The sequence below is a fragment of the Ovis aries genome, chromosome 1, assembly GCF_016772045.2.
Source record: "Ovis aries strain OAR_USU_Benz2616 breed Rambouillet chromosome 1, ARS-UI_Ramb_v3.0, whole genome shotgun sequence".
Lineage (NCBI taxonomy): Eukaryota > Metazoa > Chordata > Mammalia > Artiodactyla > Bovidae > Ovis > Ovis aries.
Window position 1 is genome coordinate 122332655 of NC_056054.1, and position 19247 is coordinate 122351901.

At 49.7% G+C, this 19247-nt stretch overlaps 1 protein-coding gene across 14 annotated transcripts in view; it reads right to left on the reverse strand.

The window, feature by feature from the left end:
* ITSN1 (intersectin 1) overlaps positions 1-19247 on the reverse strand; it is a 251652-nt gene that overhangs the window by 28006 nt on the left and 204399 nt on the right. For 13 of the 14 annotated variants that reach the window (XM_027978041.3, XM_027978032.3, XM_060416051.1 and 10 more), the window contains 4 exons: positions 14932-15053; positions 13034-13140; positions 6218-6401; positions 4151-4249 (listed from right to left, as the gene is read on the reverse strand). In XM_027978041.3, coding sequence (XP_027833842.1) covers positions 4151-4249; positions 6218-6401; positions 13034-13140; positions 14932-15053 — 512 coding nt within the window. Of the gene's footprint in view, positions 1-4150; positions 4250-6217; positions 6402-13033; positions 13141-14931; positions 15054-19247 lie in introns of those variants that run through there. The other variant, XM_042229399.1, reaches the window with a different exon arrangement.

A 19247-nucleotide genomic window follows, 5' to 3' on the forward strand; every position in this document is an offset into this window, starting at 1 on the left:
CCCCAAGGTACACTTTGGTTTAAGGTCCTAAATAGGCACTCAATTTGGGAAAAACGCTCAATCTAGGTAGTGAGTTCCCCAACTTCCCTTGTGGCTCAGCTGGTAAAGAATCCACCTATAATGCAGGAGACCTGCGTTCCAACCCTGGGTTGGGAAGATCCCCCGGAGAAGGGAATGGCTACCCACTCCAGTATTCTGGCCTAGAGAATTCCATGGACTGTATAGACCATGGAGTTGCAAAGAGTCAGACACGACTCAGCGACTTTCACAATCATTTCCAAACCACAGCTCCAGCTCTGGGTGGATCCTGGCTATACATTCAAATCCCTTTGAAAAGTCCTGACCTCAACTCTGACCATATCAGAATCCCCAGGGGTAGGAATCAGGCTTTGGAATTTTCTAGAGCTTCCCAGGTAGTTCTAATGTACAACCGAGTCTGAGGACCACTGCTCTAGACGGGAATCCCACGTAGCAGATTGTGTGAATTCATTTTTTTTTTCAAAAATGAAAATAGATATATTGCTTTTTCTCATTGTACAAGTACTATTGTATAATGTATGAAATTTAGAAAATTTAGAAAGTTATAAAGAACCTAGAAAAACACTTTTAATTGTGCCATTGGATAATCTGTCTTTCCTATTCACTGACTTTCCAGGCCGCGCTAGTGCTAATGAATCCTCCTGCCAGTGCAGGAGACACAGAAACACATGTTCAGTCCCTGGGTTGGGAAGCTCCCCTGACGATGGGAATGGCAACCTGCTCCAGTATTCTTGCCTGGAGAATCCCATGATGAGAGAAGCCTAGCAGGCTCTAGTCCATGAGGATACAGAAATCTGGACGTGACTGAGTGGCTAAGCACACATACACATTCTGCTTGTTAATACATTCTGCCTAGATATAAATACATATAACTTTTTAAGAATAAAAATTGGATCACACTGCCATACTATACTACCATTTTGTACTTGCTTTTCCCCCACTTCATCGCAGTTATAGCATGTTATTTAATATATATGAATTATAGATCATCATATGATGATCACTTTACATGAATCTAAATCATAATTTAAAAAATTTTATTGAAGTATATTTATCATTTTTAAGGATTCTATAATATGTCATTGTAAGGATGAGCCACAATGCACAAAACTTCATATTTTTCAGTATTTCTCTGGTTAATTCTTTAGAATAAATTCCTAGAGATGGAAATGCTGAGCCAAAGAGAACATGGAGTCTGATGTATATATCACCCTCCGAAGGCTGACCCAGCCTACCCTCCATGAGCAAACCTGCCAACACTGTGGATTCACAATCATTTCAATAAATGCCTACCTGGCAAGCCAGAAGCAATATATTTTCTTGTTTAGTTATGCATTTCTTTCATTATCAGAATTTGAATTTTGTGTACATTTAGTGCGTAAGTACATTAAATGAGAAAGCTAACATCTATGTACTGCTTAGGATGAGACAGACAGACATATATTCATTCACTCACTTAACTTCTTGGAACACCATGCAGCAGGTACTGTTAATGTCTCTATTTTACAGGTAGAGGAACTGAGGACCAGAGAGGTAAACTAGTCTCCCAAGGACACACAGCAGTGGTACGGGAGCTTCGAAGCCAAGCAGCCTGGTTCCTAACAACACACGCTTTACCACTATTCCACACTCCTCTCAGAAACGTCTAGTTAAAGATTTTACCTAGTTTTCTTTTTAATCTTTTTTTAAAACCTATTTTTCTATTAGGGTATTTGTCTTTTTCTTTTTGAGCTGTTAGAGTGCTTTAGATACGAACATATCCACACAATCTCTATATTTTTCAGTATCTACGTGTATACGGTTAAAGTGTTTTTTCAGTTTATATGTGTCATTTGTCTTTTAATGTTTGTTATATTTTGTTACATGGAATTTTTTAACAAAAATGTTTATGCAAATAATAATGTCCTTGATATGCAAGATTCAAACAATACAGACTATTGAGAACAACCGTGCTGTCTCCCTTTTGCTTTCCTGCCTCAGAGGGATGCCCAGAGCAAAGGGCATCCCTTTAGTTCCCTTTAGACGCTCCACAGACATTTAACACCCACCCAGAGCTTTTCCAAAATAGACCCTGCTGTAGGATGGGTTCTCAGGGGTTTTGTCTGTCCGTTTGTTTTACTTAATAGCATTTTCTAGATATCATTCCAACTAATACATAAAAGTCTGTTTCATAGTACAGATTCCGCACTTTAAGTACGCTCCTTAATGAACATCTAGTTGTTCCCAGAAGAAAGCATTTTTTTTCAAGTTGCTGAAGCTCTAAATCCTTTAAAGCTCTGTCTTTGGCACCATGCTGAGAATTTCTCCCTCTTGCTGTTATAAAGAATGTTTCGTCTTGGTGCTTTTGCAGCTTTCCATCTGTATCTTATAACTGCCACCTTTTAAAATTCTGTTCTTAGTTTTGCTAGTTTTCCGTTCATTCTTTTGGGTTCTCAAGGGGGTAGAAATCATGTTTCTGCAAAGAATGATAATTTGTTTTTTTCCTTTTTAATATGTATGCCTCTCAGTTCTTCTCTTGTTTTTGTTTTTCTTCCCATTGACTAGATTTAGAACGCCTATTTTAAAAACTTGTTTCCAACATCAATTTGCAATTAAATATTGTGGAAAGTAAACAAAGTTTTGAGTTAGTTTAATAGTAACCATATGTTGGAGAAAAGGAAACAGTAGATTGAAAGCATCTTTTAAAACTAATTATTTAACTCAGCCAATGTGACTGCAGTGTATTCTGTGGGGTGGAACTGGGGTTGGACTGAGGAGATGCTTACATGACAGAGGAACTTGTGACATATAAGGGGATTCAGCAAGTAAGTAAATATACTCAGGATAATGAGAGCAAGGCTTCTCATGGAGAAGGGAGTTATATACATAGAAAGGGGGAAGGCTAGAATAAATTCTATGATCAGATTAGAACGGGAACTATTGGTGCAAACTCATGGCTTCTAACATATGCATATATGATCTTAAATATATGTTTGTACACTTACGTGTACGTAACTGTGTGTTTGGATGGATACACATATATATGTTTCCCAGCTCTGCCACTGAGAGACTCAAGAGGCAACAACACCTCGGAAGCAGTGAGCACACCAGTGTACAGATGTGGGTTTCTAAATTCTTCATTGAAAGGAACCAGATCTAAAACCTCTCTCCACAGGCCATCCTCCCTGTGCTTACAGAATCACAGGCTCAGAGGACGTCTAAGCCTGTTCACTCACTTTAAGGATGGGCACACTGAAACCCTGATTTTTTCTTTTCTTTTGGCATTGGCTTTCTTGAAATGACAGGAGAACAACAATCATCTAACATCAACATAGAGTATCTCACAGTGGCTTTCTGAGGACAGGTGGTGGACACTGTATTCCTTTCTCTCTTTCTTAGAGCTTCCCTGGTGGCTCAGATGGTAAAGCATCTGCCTGCATTGCGGGAGGCCTGGGTTTGATCCCCAGGTGGGGAAGATCCTCTGGAGAAGGAAATGGCCACCCACTCCAGTATTTTTGCCTGGAAAATTCCATGGATGGAGGAGCCTGATAGGCTACAGTCTGTGGGGTCCCAAAGAGTAGGACACGACTGAGCGACTTCACTTTCTTTTCACTGTTCTCTCTTATTAGGAAAAACCAAAGCATCAAGCCCCTGCCTGTATTAGGAAAAGAACTGACTTACAAGGTGGAAGCCACGTGTTTGTTTGCACAGCTGATGTGTGTATTATTAGCTCTGTTCACAATATATCTTTCTGGGGCTTCCCTGCTGGCTCAGACTGTAAAGACTCTGCCTGGAATGCAGGAGACCCAGGTTGGGAAGATCCCCTGGAGAAGGGACTGGCTATGCGCTCCAGTATTCTTGCCTGGAGAATCCCACGGACAGAGGATCCCGGTGGGCCACAGTCCATGGGGGTCGCAAAGAGTCAGACACAACTGAGCGACTAACACTTTCACAGTAATTCAGCTTTTCTTTTGGAGTTACCACGCAGATACCTACTACAGCCTGTTGGTATACGGTTTCTACACAACAGATACCAGGTATGTTGGCTGGGGAACCTGCCCATGACCCCAGATTCCAGACCTGCTGAGATAGCATTCCTCTGCTTGAAATTTCAGGCAAGGCAGTTACTTACATTCTTAATGATCAGTGGGTATCTCGTTACTCGTTGCATAGGCTTCAGTATAAAACTAGACAGGGGCATTCCCTTACAGCGTGGGTCCATGGCCAATCTCTGAAAAAAAGGAGAGTTTTTTTTAATGTACTTAAGAAATCTGCAAAATCCGGTTAGTGACATCACACCGATGTTATTCATGACTCCCCACCCATTGCATTGTCTCATTTATCTGGACGACAACTGAGGAGCCTGGAGCTGGAAGGACGGGGCTGGCTGCCCTGGGCCAGGGGAGGCGTGTTCCAGATGGAGGGTGGGAGCTGATGGCGGGTGTGACTCAGCAGCAGGGTTAACCCCTGCTCCCCGGTCCCACAGAGCTTTCAGGCTCCTAACTTCCAGGGATGAGATTCTAGCTTTACAGAGAATATCCCCTCTGGATACCTGCCAGAACTCTACAGCATTCTTAGGAGCAAGGAGAGTCACAAAACTCTAGGGTCAGAAAAAGAATGCCCTTGAGTGCCAGAGATACTGCAAGTCCCAAGTCTCACTGCACCCACCAGTGGGAGCCCCAGGCAGGGTGGGGAAGGCGAAGCTGAGATGCGATGCTCAGGCCCTTGGGACTCCGGTTGTCTCCACTCTGGACTCCCTCGCCTCTTTCCTTCCACTTTTGTCAACTGGACTGGAGGACACGAGTCCTTCTGCACCAAAAAGGTGACTCTCTGTTCTACAAGTCACAGGGGTTATATGGTGACAGCTCTCCGGTCAGGCTTAGCGCCTTAGTAATGGGTTTAACGCCCTGACCTGGGCCCCAAGCCCTAGGGCCTGTCAGAGCCTGGACCCACTCCAGCCATGGACACCCTTATTCCAGGAACTCTTTGCAGCTGCCAACGGCAGGACAAAGTCCCGGAGGGATGAGGCTGGGAGAGGTGATGAGGCGAGGCACGAGCAGGGGAGGAGGATTAAGGCCCCTCCCTGGGCTGAGGTCAGCATTTTCCTGAAGTTCAAGTGCGTGCAGTGATGGACTCATTCTGTCTGCACCCAGGGGAGACCCTTGGCCCTTTGGGGGACCCCCAGGTGGCCCATGGTACCCACCAGCCCAGCACTACCTCCAGTCTCCAGCCCACTCTAGGCCTACTTCTTGGCCATGTTTCTCCTTTAGAATGACTTTAGACGTTCCATTCATTGGATAGCAAATCCAAGCATTCAATATTAGAAACAAGGAGAGAAAGAAAGAACGAGAACATGTGATGCTGTGGCCCAGAAGAGACGGCACATTCACCTCTCGGCGATGATGCCACAAACACGGTTACAGGGAAGGTGGGAAAGGCCTCCCCGCACCCCAAATCCAGGAGGCACAAAGATAAGCTTGTCATTAGTACGATGACTCTGCTGCCCACTCATCAAAATGTGCCCACTTAGCAAAAGTCGTTTTAGTCTCCTCTCTCCCCTCTGGGAGTGGTGGGGGCTGATGGGGCGGGCTGGCCCAGCCAGCAAGGACCATCCCCGCCAAGGTGGGGTCCCAGGGCAGCAGGCCCAAAGCCCAAGGCCTCCAGCAGCTCAGGGTCCCCTCCCCACAATGTCCCCTGGTCACACACGACTCTCCAGACCCTGGTTATCCTACAAAGCAGAGGTCCTGTCATCTCACACTCACCCCCCGCTGACTTCCTAGGGCTTGAGCTCATTGAAAAGAACCAACTAGGGTGGGGAAATTAAAGGGTCCATTGAGATTCCCTTTGTCAGCAAAGGGCAGAGAGCAGCAGAGAGATGAGGATACTCAGATTAAACAGAATAGCAGACCTGAGACCTGCCAGTCCTCCGAGGCCTGAAAATGAGACGAAGGATTTTAAATCGGTATTGCAAGAACACCACTTGCATCTGGACTGCAGACTGGAGTTTCCAGGTCAGCGCTGGTCCCTCGCCAAGCCCACCCCCATGGCCCCAGCCACACCCACTGGTGAGGGCCAGCCCCCCCTCCTGTGCAGCTGAGACCTCGCCCCTGTTGGCCTTCGGTGCACGTGCGATCGCACACTGGTTGCCTGCAGATGGCCCCTTGTGGGGCAGGGGCTTGGCTGAGCCGGGGCTCCTCACTTTGACAAACTCCTTGAAGTCTGGGGCCTCGTCAGTCTTCTGCTGGATCAAGGCGGCCCCGTTGAGCTGGCAGCTGCAGAAGCGGATGTAGGGCTGCATGTGCGGCAGCTGGGCTGTCAGGATGTCTCCGATCATCTTCACAGGCATCTTCTCCCCAGACATCTTCTTGCGGACCCTCAGCGCTCTGCACAGAAACGCAGCAAGTGAGCACCCCACCTTCGTGCTCTCTGATGGGAACATGGCACACTTCTAGGTGGCACAGAAATGGGATGTGTGAGAGGCACAAACCCAGGGCCACTAAACATCTATGTGGGAGACAAGGGACAGAAAAAGAAATGAGTCTAGTGCTACAGAGAGGTGTCCCTGGGGCATTTTTCTTTTTCCTTTTTTTTTTTTTTTTGGCATGATGGTTATTGGCTGGCTCTTAGAGAGAAAGACTAAAAAAAAAAATTTTTTTTCCAAACAAGTCAGTATAAAAAACAATATTTTTGTGTGGAAATATATAGAATCTTTCTTAAAAAAAAAAAAAAATTCGGACATGATCCCTGGGTGGATGTCTTGCTTGATGCATGGTCCATCCAGGCTGGTCTGACCCCAACCCTGAATCCATTTCCAAGACCAGTGCTACCACCCAAGGGAAGCTGTTGTGGCCAAGGGCCACCGAGGCTCAATTTCAGATCAAACGAAACACAGTGAAGATGGCAAATCAACTGCCACAGGAAAATAATCCCATCATGTTCATGAAGTGAAGTGAAAGTCGCTCAGTCATGTCTGACTCTTTGCGACCCCATGGACCATAGAGTCCATGGAATTCTCCAGGCCAGAACACTGGAGTGGGTAGCCTTTCCCTTCTCCAGGGGATCTCCACAACCCAGGGATTGAGCCCAGGTTTCCCGCATTGCAGACGGATTCTTTAGCAGCTGAGCCACCAGGGAAGCCCAGGGAAGCCCAGTGTTCATGAAAGCCAGGTTTAAATGATGGTCTGAACTATCTGTGCTTCACTGCTTCACTCCTGTGGCTAACTTGAAGTTGACTGGATTAAGAGAGTTCTGAGGAGAGAAGGCTATTGATATGCTAATGGAGCAATGGACCTGGAAGTCGGGAGGGGACCAGAGGGACTGGAAGCTGTTTGTTCAGGAGTTCACTGTAGTCTGAGTGCTCAGGACCATGGGAGCCAGGACGGTGCCTCTCACCCTCCTAACTGGCATGGCAACTCCTAACCAACAACAGTAAGAAGGGCACGGTACTGAGCTTCTGCACAACAAGGACAGCAACATACCCGGAGGCGAGGCCACAACCCGGGAGGCCATGGGCGAGTTCTGCTTACCCTAGAGACTATGGATGATCAATGGACGGATGGATAGAACAGGATGGTGTAATACATGATTTCAACATAGGCGTGGGAGGATGTTACTATGAATTCCTCTGGTTGCCTTCATGGTTGTGAGTAGGGCTATGTGATTCCCAAAAGGTGCTGCAGTCTTAGTATCAAAAACTTCAGATCACTTTCTTTCTCCCACATCTTTGGTTAAAGAAAAAAATTTAAACATCTTTGGACTGGGCAAGCAAGCTAAGGAAAGAAACTTTAGGGACAGTGCCTTATATGGTCTAAACAATGAGCGATTCCCCTCTTAAGCAGATGCCATTGTGGGAAGAGGTGCTGGCCATTGCTGGTTGGCTGGGGCATGAGGAGCGGCACCTTGGTATCCCCAGGATGGCCAGGTGGCGACTGCCCATTGGGTGGCTGGTATGGAATATCTCCCAACATGTAGAAATTGTCTCAAGGGCGACATCGCCACCAATTCTGGGGGATGAGCACGGTGAATAACCAGGTTAATACAAACTTGGAAAGATGGAAACAGGAAGAAATTCCATCATTCCATGATTTTCCAATGAGGAGTAACACAGTCTTTTTGCAAGGGAATAAAAGTGTTTTTACCTGCCTCCCTCTTTTTTCTTTTTTTCTAAATGATGAGGAGACAAGAAAAAGGAAAAAGATGACACGCAGATCATCACTGTGTCGAGGACGTTAAGCTGGGTCCCAGATTCTGGAGGCCCACCCTTGTAGACCTGAGTTGATCTTGCAGAGGGGGGCAGACCTGAAATCAGGCCCCTGCAATGGACCAGGCACCTGTTAGGTTTAGCTGCGGGCCTCCTTCTGGGATGTTCTGCTGCACAGGACTGGGCTTGAGTGGGTTGAACAGGGGCTGTCACCAGGCTCAGGGACCGCGTGAGTGCTGCAGCCACAGCCCCGCCCCCTGGGGAACTGATCTGTAATCTCACAGAAAGCTCAGTGCATGCAAGGTCTTGAACTGTGACAGAACTCAAATCAGTCAGTGAACGCACTGGAATGCTCGCTGTTTGCTGAGCAAATGAGTAACCCTCTGAAGTTTGCGGATCAAGGGAACGGGCAAGAGAGTTGGCTTCATGAATGTGTCCTAGGCATCAAACACTTCTTTTTTTTTTTTTTTAAAACATATATGACTTATTGGGTTGACCAAAAATTTCGTTCTGGTTTCTCCATAAGATGGTATGAAAAATCCACTATGAACCTTTCGGCCAACCCAACAGCATCCCTCTTGACTGTTGGGGAAACTGAGGCACATGGAAATCGAGTGACTTGACCAGAGTCACACAGCTCACGGGTGACAGGAGACCCTGGAACTCGGGGTGGGGGCGGGATCTGACTCCAGAGCCCATAGAGTGTAAGCACCAAGAGCAGCCCCACCTCCACTCAAATGCCCTGGGCTCCTGGCCCGCCTCGCTCCAGATGCAGCTCCTGCCATCCGGCCAAGAGGGCCTTCCCCAGCCCCTCTGCTCTGCCCTCCCTGCCAGCCTTCCTCTCCCCTCCTCCAAGGCACTCCCACCTCCCCTTTCACCCTGTCCACACCCAGCCAAAGTCCTTCCTTCCTTCTTCGCATCCTGTCTTTACCCACCAAGGTATCTTTCTTTTGGCGTATACCTTGGAGAAGGAAATGGCAACCCACTCCAGTACTCTTGCCTGGAGAATCCCATGGACGGAGGAGCTTGGTGGGCTACAGTCCATGGGTCGCAAAGAGTCGGACACGACTGAGCGGCTTCACTTTCACTTGGAGTATAGTATACCCTGGGCTTCCCTGGTGACTCAGACGGTAAAGCGTCTGCCTGCTATGAGGGAGACCTGGGTTCAATCCCTGGGTAGGGAAGATCCCCTGGAGAAGGAAATGGCAACCCACTCCACTACTGTTGCCTGGAAAATCCCACGGATGGATGAGCCTGGTAGTCTACAGTCCATGGGGTTGCAAAGTGCCAGACACAGCCGAGCAACTTCTCTCTCTTTGGAGTATAGTTGCTTTACAATGTCGTGTTAATTTTTGCTGTACAGCGACATGAATCAGCTAAAAGTATACATACATCCCTTCCCTCTTGAGCCTCCATCCCCACCACCATCCCTCTAGGTCATCATGAAGCATGGAGCTGAACTCCCTGAGCCATATAGCAGGTTCCCAGTAGCTATCTATTCAAGGTATGTTTTCTACTTCTAATTCATTTTTCTTTGTTTTTCTGCCTTAAAGAGAACTGTCTTCTTCTTCTTAAATTATTCTTGTTATCTTCTTCTTATCATACTTAAGTTGAAAATGAATACTTAATATTTAAGAAAAACTTTTTTTGGAGAAGCTCTTTCATTTATTTTTATTTCTTCAAGCAAGGAAACAGGAAAAGCTCTCAATAAAAACAGTTGCCAGCTCTTGGTTCCACACACCCTGTCTCACTTCTGCATCCCTTCTCTTATCTCTTCTAATAGCCAGTTCTAAGGGTCTGCATCTAGCTCCTAATTGTAAAATGTTCTAGATTCTTCTGTCCTACTCTGCTTTTGAAGGCAAATTTCTCAGCTCTCTGCTCACAGGTAAGAGAGCCCAGAAGCAGCATTAGTAAGAAGTCTGAGCGCCCCAGGTAGCTCCCTTTTATGTTCATTATGTTTGTTTCTTATTTATCTGTTTAATAAACCCTATGTCCCCTTTTAAGTACAAGCTGTCACTGGCCCTTGGATCAGGAGTGGCGCATAAGTGACTGTCCACTGCAGCCCTCCAGGGAGTGAAAGTGAAAGTGTTAGTTGCTCAGTCATGTCCAACTCTTTTTGACCCCATGGACTGTAGCCCACCAGCCTCCTCTGTCCCTGGAATTCTCCAGGTAAGAATACTGTAGTGGGTATCCATCCCCTCCTGATGGCTCAGATGGTAAAGAATCTGCCTGCAATGCAGGAAACCCGGGTTCAATCCCTGGATCGGGAAGATCCTCTGAAGAAGGAAATGGCAACCCACTTCAGTATTCTTGCCTGGAGAATCTCCATGGACAGAGGAGCCTGGTGGGCTACAGCCCATGGGGGTCACAAAGAGTCGGGACATGAGCAACTTCAGTTTCTCCAGGGGATCTTCCCAACTCAGGGATCGAAACTGGGTCTACCGCTTAGAAGGTAGGTTCTTTACTATCTGAGCCACTGCCTTAAATTCTCTTCATCCTCAAATGCCTCCCTCTTCCATCTTGCCAGAAACCCTAAATCTTCCCATTGCTGGGATTAGTCCTTTGCACAAAGAAATTAAGTCTAAGCAGCGAAATTGTATAATCTACAATATGGGCGCTCATCATACAATTCTTTCCATTTTTCCTGGTATGTTTGAAAATTTTTCATAATAAGATGCTGAAAAGGGGAAAAAGAAGAGAAAGAAAGAAATCAGGTCCCCAGAAAGCTCTTGCTAAATACAAGTATTAATATTTTATCTGGAAGATGAGAAGCTTAGTCAAACTAACCAATCAGGTCATCAGAGATGATAGAAGGTGGTGCCCAGCGGGGGCATGATTGGCAGGGTACCAGCTGTACACCTGATCTACTTGCCCTGGAATAACCCTGCATGCTAGACTGGGCAGGGGCTCTGACTTCAATCCTACAGCTTCTGAAACAAGGGGTTGGGTAGTTATCTGCCTGAGATAACTGCCCAAAATGAGCTGGAAGGCGCTGGAGCCCAGATGAAAAATTGACATGTCCTCCTCATGGTTTCACCTGCTTTCCATCGAGGGCTGAACCGGGTGGAACCCCTAGTAAGGCCAAGTGTCATTCACAGAGCAGCCCGGGGCCCTGATCACCTTCTGTGTGACCTTGGACAAGTCACTCAACCTCTCTGAGCCTTGTTTCCACAGCAGCAAGAGTGCTCTTGATTCCTACCTCTGGGGCTGTGGAGCGCATCGGCGCTGATAGGAGGAGGCAGCACATGGGCCTGGCCTTGACAGAGCCCAAGAAAGGGGCTTCCAGTTCCCTGTCGAGCAGGAGGGAGGGTTAAAGTGCAAAGACAACAGAAAAGCAAGGGGGACACTGAGGTGGGGGTGAGGGGCTCTCCAGAACATCAGACATGTCTCCCCTCTCCCCACCCCCTCACACACCCACCCAAGGAAAGCGGTGTTAATGTGTAGGTGTGTTTTCAACAGAAGGTCTTTGTGTGTGTTTCAAAAGAACTTGTCTCCGGCCCTTTAGGTTTAGTACTTGTAGATTCAAGGATTAATGAGCCCACCTGCTCCCAAGTGACAAGGCAGCCTAATTCTGAAGGCAAGAGTGGGTACTCAGCTCATCCCAAGGCCCAAGCCCAGCACTTACTATGGACCAGGCACTTGGTGTCTCAGTGCTCCTTAATGAGAACCCTAGGTGGTGGTTACTACCCCACTTTACAGATGAGGACACTGCGGCTCAGGGAGCACAGGTGACGATCAGAGCAGGTAGGCAACGGCAGGGGTGAGAGCCCAAGAATCCGACTCAGATCTATGCTAGAAGACTCTGCAGCATCTTTCTCAAGGGAGATTAATGGAAATACCTCCTCTAAACCATTCTCATTCTGTCAGCTTTGATTATTTGTCTTCTAGAATGTACAGAGAGAGGATATTATGCTTTTGCTTCACGTCCACCTCGCCGCACTGCTCTGTCCATCCCTTCATCCACCCCCAAACACACTCACAGTGGAGGCCTGAAATCACTTTAGCAAATCCCAGGGACCACACCCAGGAAAGAGCTGCTTCCTGTTTACACGAACCTGGAGAACCAGTTCCCAGGGCCTGTGTGCTGCCTGTGGGATCCCAAGAACACCGTGGACCTAATCTGTGTTCTAGCAAGCGTTATACAGAGGCCTGGCAGACACAGATTTGGAGGGTTTATGTTTTTTTAGGGATTGGATGATACAATCCAATCCCTTCCTTTTACAGGTGGAGAAACTGAGGAAGGGTGGTGAGTTGGGCTCCAAGCCCAGGTCTCTAGACTCCTGGCCCAGTGTTTCTCCCTGGCCCCACAGCTGCAACTGGGAACTGAAATATGAATAAAATACCCACTGCTTCAGGCCAGCATCTCAGAGGGACATCCTGGGAACAGCTGTGGACCGTGGCCATGGACGGTCCCACTGATTCCTGTCTTCAGGAGGCAAGAAAGTCCCAAGAGACCAACGTGTCCCCCTGTGGATCCTGGGTCTGAGGGGAGGCATGAGGGCTGCTCCCCACCCTGGATGGGGCCGGTCAGGGATCAAGACCCAGGATCAGCCCTTCTCTGTTCATTCTAGAACCACGGTAAAAGCAGGAACTGGGAGACCTGAGCAATCCACCCTCCCCAGGGAGAAACTGGGACTGTAATTCTAGAAGGCATCAAGGCGAGAAAGAGTGATGGTGCCTGTGAGCGGAAATGAGGAAGAGAGGTAGGAAGACACGCAGGGGAGCATGCACGGAGAGGACACACGCGTGAAGCCACGCGGGGGTGCTAGTGTGTGAGCGCGAAGCCAGGCCGGGGGTTAGAGAGGAGAGGCTTACTTCAGTAGTTTGATATTACACATAATCAGCTCCTTCCAGTTAACAAAAATCATAGCACCCTCTTTTTCTGTCAGCAGCTCAGACTCCATCAGGGGTTTCTGAAAGATCTACAGATGCAGAAAACGAAGCAGTTCAGAAAGCAAACAGTTAGCTTGAAATTCAAACACACGCAACGCACCGATCTGTTCGGAGCAACGGGAAGGCCCGAGGCGTCTGCAGCCCTGCTCGGAGGCTCAGAAGCCGACGAGTTTCTGAAGCAGGTGGTCCTCACTCTGCTTGGGGGGAGGGGTGCGTGGGAGCAGGGTTCCCCATTGGGTCCACGCGTGGGCTTACAAGGAGGCCCGCTACACTCTGGAGGACGGGCCTGAACTCAACCAGCACTCACCGGAGGGTCTGGATACAGGCACTCCTGCTCTCACCAGCTGGCCATGGCCAGACGTAGGGGCTGAGAGATTCCCTGGGGTCGGCGGGGGGCGGTTCCCGCATTCCTGGCCCAGCATCAGCGGCCCAGACAAGCCTCCAGGGAGCAGGGCCTCCACCCAGCGGCCTTGGGGACGGGATGGACCCCATGGCCCTGCCCACAGCGGGGCTGGACCTCGGGCAGAGCCAAGGGGTGCAGGCCTAGCCCTGAGGGGGCACAGCTCCTCTCTTGGGCTCCAGGAAATACAGATGCCTGCCTGAGCCCCGAAGTGATGGGCCACTCGCAGTACATCACTGATCTCAGCTGAGGCCCCCATGGTGAGCCCACTGCCTAGAGAGAGGTGGTTGCTACCCCTGGAGGCAGGCCACTCACTGGAAGGTTCCTTAGGGACCTAGTTTATTATAGACCTTAGTTTATTTAAGTCTGTCTGTGAAATAAACTTGGTTGGGCTGAGGCTGATTCCCGGGAGCCCCTACTATTCACAGGTCCTCAAGCTGATGTTGATCCGGGCCTCCACCAGGCCACACACAACATACCACATTTAAGGGCATGACACTCACATCCTCGATATGCGAGACTCTTAGTGACAGTCCTGTGTCTTGAGAAAGGGGTGCTTTTTCATCCCAGTGCTTCCTAAGCACTCATGATGGCCTTGGGGGCCATCAACCCACCCTGCGTCCGGGACTGCTCAACACTGGGGCAGCAAGCCTTGTCTTCCCAGGTCACTTAGGAGGAGATGATCAGAGGAGACGGTTTCATGACTGGTGGGGGTGGGGGTGGGGTTCCCACACTCTCACAGTACTTTGCAGACTATAGGGGGACCCAGACACCCAGCTCAGCAAGCACCTGACCACTAACACACCAATGTCCCACATGTCTGGACCAAAAGCTTCCCGACAAGCAGGGGGTTCCCAACTCTGCATCTTCTCATCCGCCTGGACCAGGCGGCCAAGGCCCGTCAAGAGCTCCCTGGGAGGAAAGCCAAAATGAGGCATCGTCCCGGACGGGGGTCGGGGGTGTGTGCGCGGGGCCGCGGGGAGGAAACATCTTCATTCCCTTTAACAGACGTTTCTCGGGAGTGATGGGCAGCATGAGGAATAATGCAAGCCATCAGCCCTGATGGCCACCGTTTTGAAACGCTTCTGCCAAGGGCCTGGAGGTGGAGCTCCATGGCGGCGGGTAGCTGGTGGCAAGTTCTCTGAGTGGAGTCCCGACGCCTACCTCGCCGCCGTGCGTCCCAATCCAGGCCTCCTCACAGGCTTGTCTGTCCCTGGCTCAAGGGACTTCTGCCCTCTCTATGGGACAGGACTCCCGGTTGGCCACGGATGAGGAACCCTCTTCTCTCGGGAAAGCATCTCCTGCGTGACGTCCTGTCCAGAGGCTCCCACACACCTGAGAGCTTCTCATCCTGGGAAGCAGGACCCCGCCTCCTCGACAGGGACCCCAGCCCCCGCCCGGCACCCCCAGCCGCCCTCACCTCTGTGACCAGCTGCAGGTCATTCACGTAGTTCTCCTCCGTGACGATGAGCTCGTGGATGTACCCCTGTCGCTTTCTCTCAGTTGGGGTCAGCATATCCAAGAGGTGTAAGTCTGAACACCCTGCAAAACACAACCATGGGGACCGTTTAGGCCAGGCCTGGGGAGCTTTATGGGGAAGGTTCCCCAGGGCCCTGCAGTCTTGCGCCAGTGGGACCGTCATTGTCCCCTAAACAGATCGGTCCAAGTCCTACCCTAGCACTTTGTGAAAGTGAGCTTATTGGGAAATAGGGCCTCCAGATGCAATCAAGTCAAGACGGAGTCACACGCGGGACGCCACAGGGCAGGCCAGTGGCTAAGACTCTGTACTTCCATTGCAGGGGGCCCAGGTTCAGTCCCTGGCTTGGGAACTAAGATCAGTGCATGCCATGTGACGTGACCAAAAAATACCATTAAAAAAAAAAAAGAAAGGATGAAGTCATATTCAGTTGGGGCAGGACCTAAGTCAATATGACTGTTGTTCTCATGTGCACAGAGACAGACAAGGAGCACCGCGTGACAGCAGACGCAGAGACCAAAGTGATGTGTCTACAGCCAAGCCAGGGACTGCTGGCGGCACCGGAAGCCCAGGGAGAAGCGTGAAACAAACCCTCCTCTGCTTCCAAGCCGCCGAAGGAGTATGGCCCTGCCCAAGCCTTGATTTTGGACATCTCACCTCCAGAACTAGCAGAAAAGTAATTTCTGTTGTTTTAAGCCCGCCCCGTTTGTGGGCATCTCTTTGCCTTTTCATACTGTTCACGAGGTTGGAAAAGACCCTGATGCTGGGAAAGATTGAGGGCAGGAGGGGAAGAGGGCGACAGAGGATGAGATGGTTGGATGGCATCTCCAGGGACATGAATCTGAGCAAACTCCGGGAGACAGTGAAGAACAGGGAAGCCTGGCGTGCTGCAGTCCACGGGGTCGCAAAGAGTCAGATATGACTGAGCGAGTGAACAGTAAGTTTGTGGTCATCTGTTACAGCAGCCGCAGGAGACTAACACAGACGGTGCACGCCTGCTTCAGCAGGCCCACTGAGAGTGTTGAGAGTGAGAAGCCGTAGTGACAGCTGGCTGACGTTCCCCGAGGGCTCACACCATGCCAGGTGCTGTCCTAGGAGCTGAATCCTGACAGCTGTTTAATGCTCCCTTAGAGCCTACAAATATCTCCATTTTACAGATGGGGAAACTGAGGCTTCGAGAGGTTGCCTCACCCAAACTCTGTCAGCAGGGTGATGATGGTGAAGCCGAGACGGGACCCTGACACTGTGATCAGAGCCTGGGCTCCTACCTCAGATCACTGCTGCTGGGTCCCAGCTACATTAGTGGGGCAGATGGGTGTCTCAAGTTTGGTTTTTGGAGGATGAGGTAGCTATACTGAGACTCTGAAGAGGCCTGGGGACAGGGCCGATGTGGGCACATCCAGACACCACTGGGCAAACTCTCCTGGACCAGGCTGTGGCCCTGCACCCACGGGACCTGGGCAGCTAGCATGCAGACAGACTGGAAACCCCGCCGGGTGCAGCTGGACACAACTGTGGCTGCAGCGCCCCCGGGAGTGGGTTCTGTAGCCCTGCGGGGGGTGGGAGTGGGCATGTACAGCAGGTGATGCCTGCCCTGGCTTCTACTCACTTAGCTGGTTATTGGGGTTTGTCTGCTCCTAATGTTCTCAGGTTATAGTCAGAGGCTGCCCCCTGGCTTGGGCACACTGGAATGCAGGGTGGGGAAGCTCGATTCTCAGGGGTACCCCCATGCAGGTCTGGACTCACTTCTTCCAGGTCAAGGTTCCCCCACCCCTCTTCTTTTTATCAAGGGTTTCTTTTCTCAATCATGGAAACCAGATCTGTAAAGAAGACTGGGAGGTGTCTTGGATGTAGGTGGGGGTCAGGGCACGGAGTCCCATTCATTCACTGTTCTCATTCCTCCTTCTCCTACAAGGGGGCACCGTGGAGCACAGTGTGAAACCCCGCCACCGAGAATCTATGATTTCATTCGCCCCAGAAGAATCATTCTTTTTGCAGAAGCTTCCAGCATCTGGACTAAATCAGTCTCAAAGTGGGGTCCCCAGGCCAGCAGCATCAGTAGCACCTAGGTGCTGACTAGAAATGCAGATTCTCAGGCTTCCGCTGAATTGACTGTGGGATCAGGGCCCAGGAGTCTGATTTAACAAGCTCTCTGGGTGACATTTTAGGGACACTAAAGTTTGAGAGGGCTTCCCTGGCGGCTCAGACTGTGAAGACTCTGCCTGCGATGTGGGAGACTCAGGTTCGATCCCCAGGTTAGGAAGATCCCTTGGAGAAGGTAGCAGCAACCCACTTCCATATTCTTGCCAGGAGAATCCCATGGACAGAGGACGCTGGTGAGCTACAGTCCATGGGGCCGCAAAGAGTCAGACACAACTGAATAACTAACACACATGGTTTGAGAAGCCTGCTCTGAAATCTGGTTCCTCAGCTTCCATCTTCCCCTGAGGGAGTTTCTAGGTTCATGACTGATCTAGTGCAGATGCTGGAAGCTTCTGCAAGAAGAATGATTCTTCTGGGGCGAATGACATCATAGACTTCTTGGTGAACACTTCACTGTGCCCAACCTTCAGTTTTGTCCCCTCCCCTGGCCAACTTCCCTCTCTAGAATTCTAGAGCATCTCTTCCTAGGATAGGACAATCCCAGGATGGGCAGATTGATGGTGGGAAAGCCTCGGGGAGGAGCCATCATCATGCTAACACTTGCCACGCCCTTCCATCTGAGACCTCATTCAAAGCCAACACAGTGCAGCCAAACTACAGTTGCACAGGGCCATGGGCCGAGTATGAACCTTTGCTTAGGTCTGCAGATGCTTCTGGACCTTGAGCCCTCTGCTCAGCCACCAGCTCAGCCCAGCTGTCCTTCTTGCCTCAGCACAAAGTGTTTTATCTAAACAATTGCATCGACAGTGAATACTCAGGAAGGAAGCAAGTCATGATTGCTCCCTTGCTGGCCTCAGCCGCCCTCTGCTGAGCTGCTGCACGAGCCCCAGCTTATAGGACGCTGAGTGATATCACCAATTTCTTTGTCTTTCATGAAGAAAGCCACCCAAAAAACACTCCTGAGATTGGGAGGAAAATACCTCCCTCCTGTCCTCTTCTGACCAAACTTTCCTGTCAGGGAGTCCAAGTGCCCAGCTTCAAGGTCGTTTCTTGTTAAAGGGTAGAATACCGGCCTTGCACTGCAGAGATGTGTATGAACTTGGGAGAGCAGTCTCCCCTGCAATTCTCAGGACATTTCTTTCTGCAAGGGTATCAGGATAATGGTAGAGACCAGTAGGTCTAAAGCTCAGCTCACACCCACTGTGCAATGCCATTTGTAGGGATACAAACATCAGCCTAGTAGCGGACACTGGTTAGACCAGTCACCCCAACATCCGTGTAGATCACAATTTCCCCTGGAGAATCTGGTGGATGCTAGAATCCTTGTGCCCCCAGAAAACATATGGATACAATGCACACAAGATACAGACCCATTCTGCACACAGTTTTACAGGATTCACAGACCTTCATGAAGCTTGTTCATGGATTTCATTCCTTCATTCATTTGACAAATATTTACTGATATCTTAACACAAGTCTGGCACTAACTGTGCCAGGCACTGGGAATTCAAGATGGAAGAGGAGAAATGCCTGACCCTCAGAACATACAGCTATGAACTCAGGGTCTTCAGCTAAGGGTAGTGCTCTCCCCAGGCTGAAGAGAGTACTCTCCCCCACAGGCTGAAGATGGTACTGCCCCCCACCAGGCTGAAGGTGGTACTGCCCCCAACAGGCTGAAGATGGTACTGCCCCACCAGGCTGAAGGTGGTACTGCCCCACCTGCCCCCAACAGGTTGAAGATGGTACTGCCCCCAACAGGCTGAAGGTAGTATTGCTCCCCACCAGGTTGAGGGTTGCACTGCACCCACTCCCCAACTCCAAATTCTTGGTTGTCATGACGACTGGACTGAACCAGGGCAGATGACTGGTAATATATGGGACAGAGAAGGGCTCACCTCAAAAGTCAATAGCACCCCACTGAGAAATGATGACATTCCTAAAAACTGACAACTCTGCAGCAAGAATGGGGCACGTGACCTGAGATAAACAGAATGAGGAACCAGACATAAGAACTAGTGAGGAAAGATGACAGGAACTGGCTTGCTTTGGATTTCAGCAATTCATTCTTCTGAATCTTCAAGTTTTACACAGTGTGGTTTGGAAGAAGCTCAGAGCCAGGAAACAGCAGGAAGTCCAGGGTGGATTTGGGCCATTGG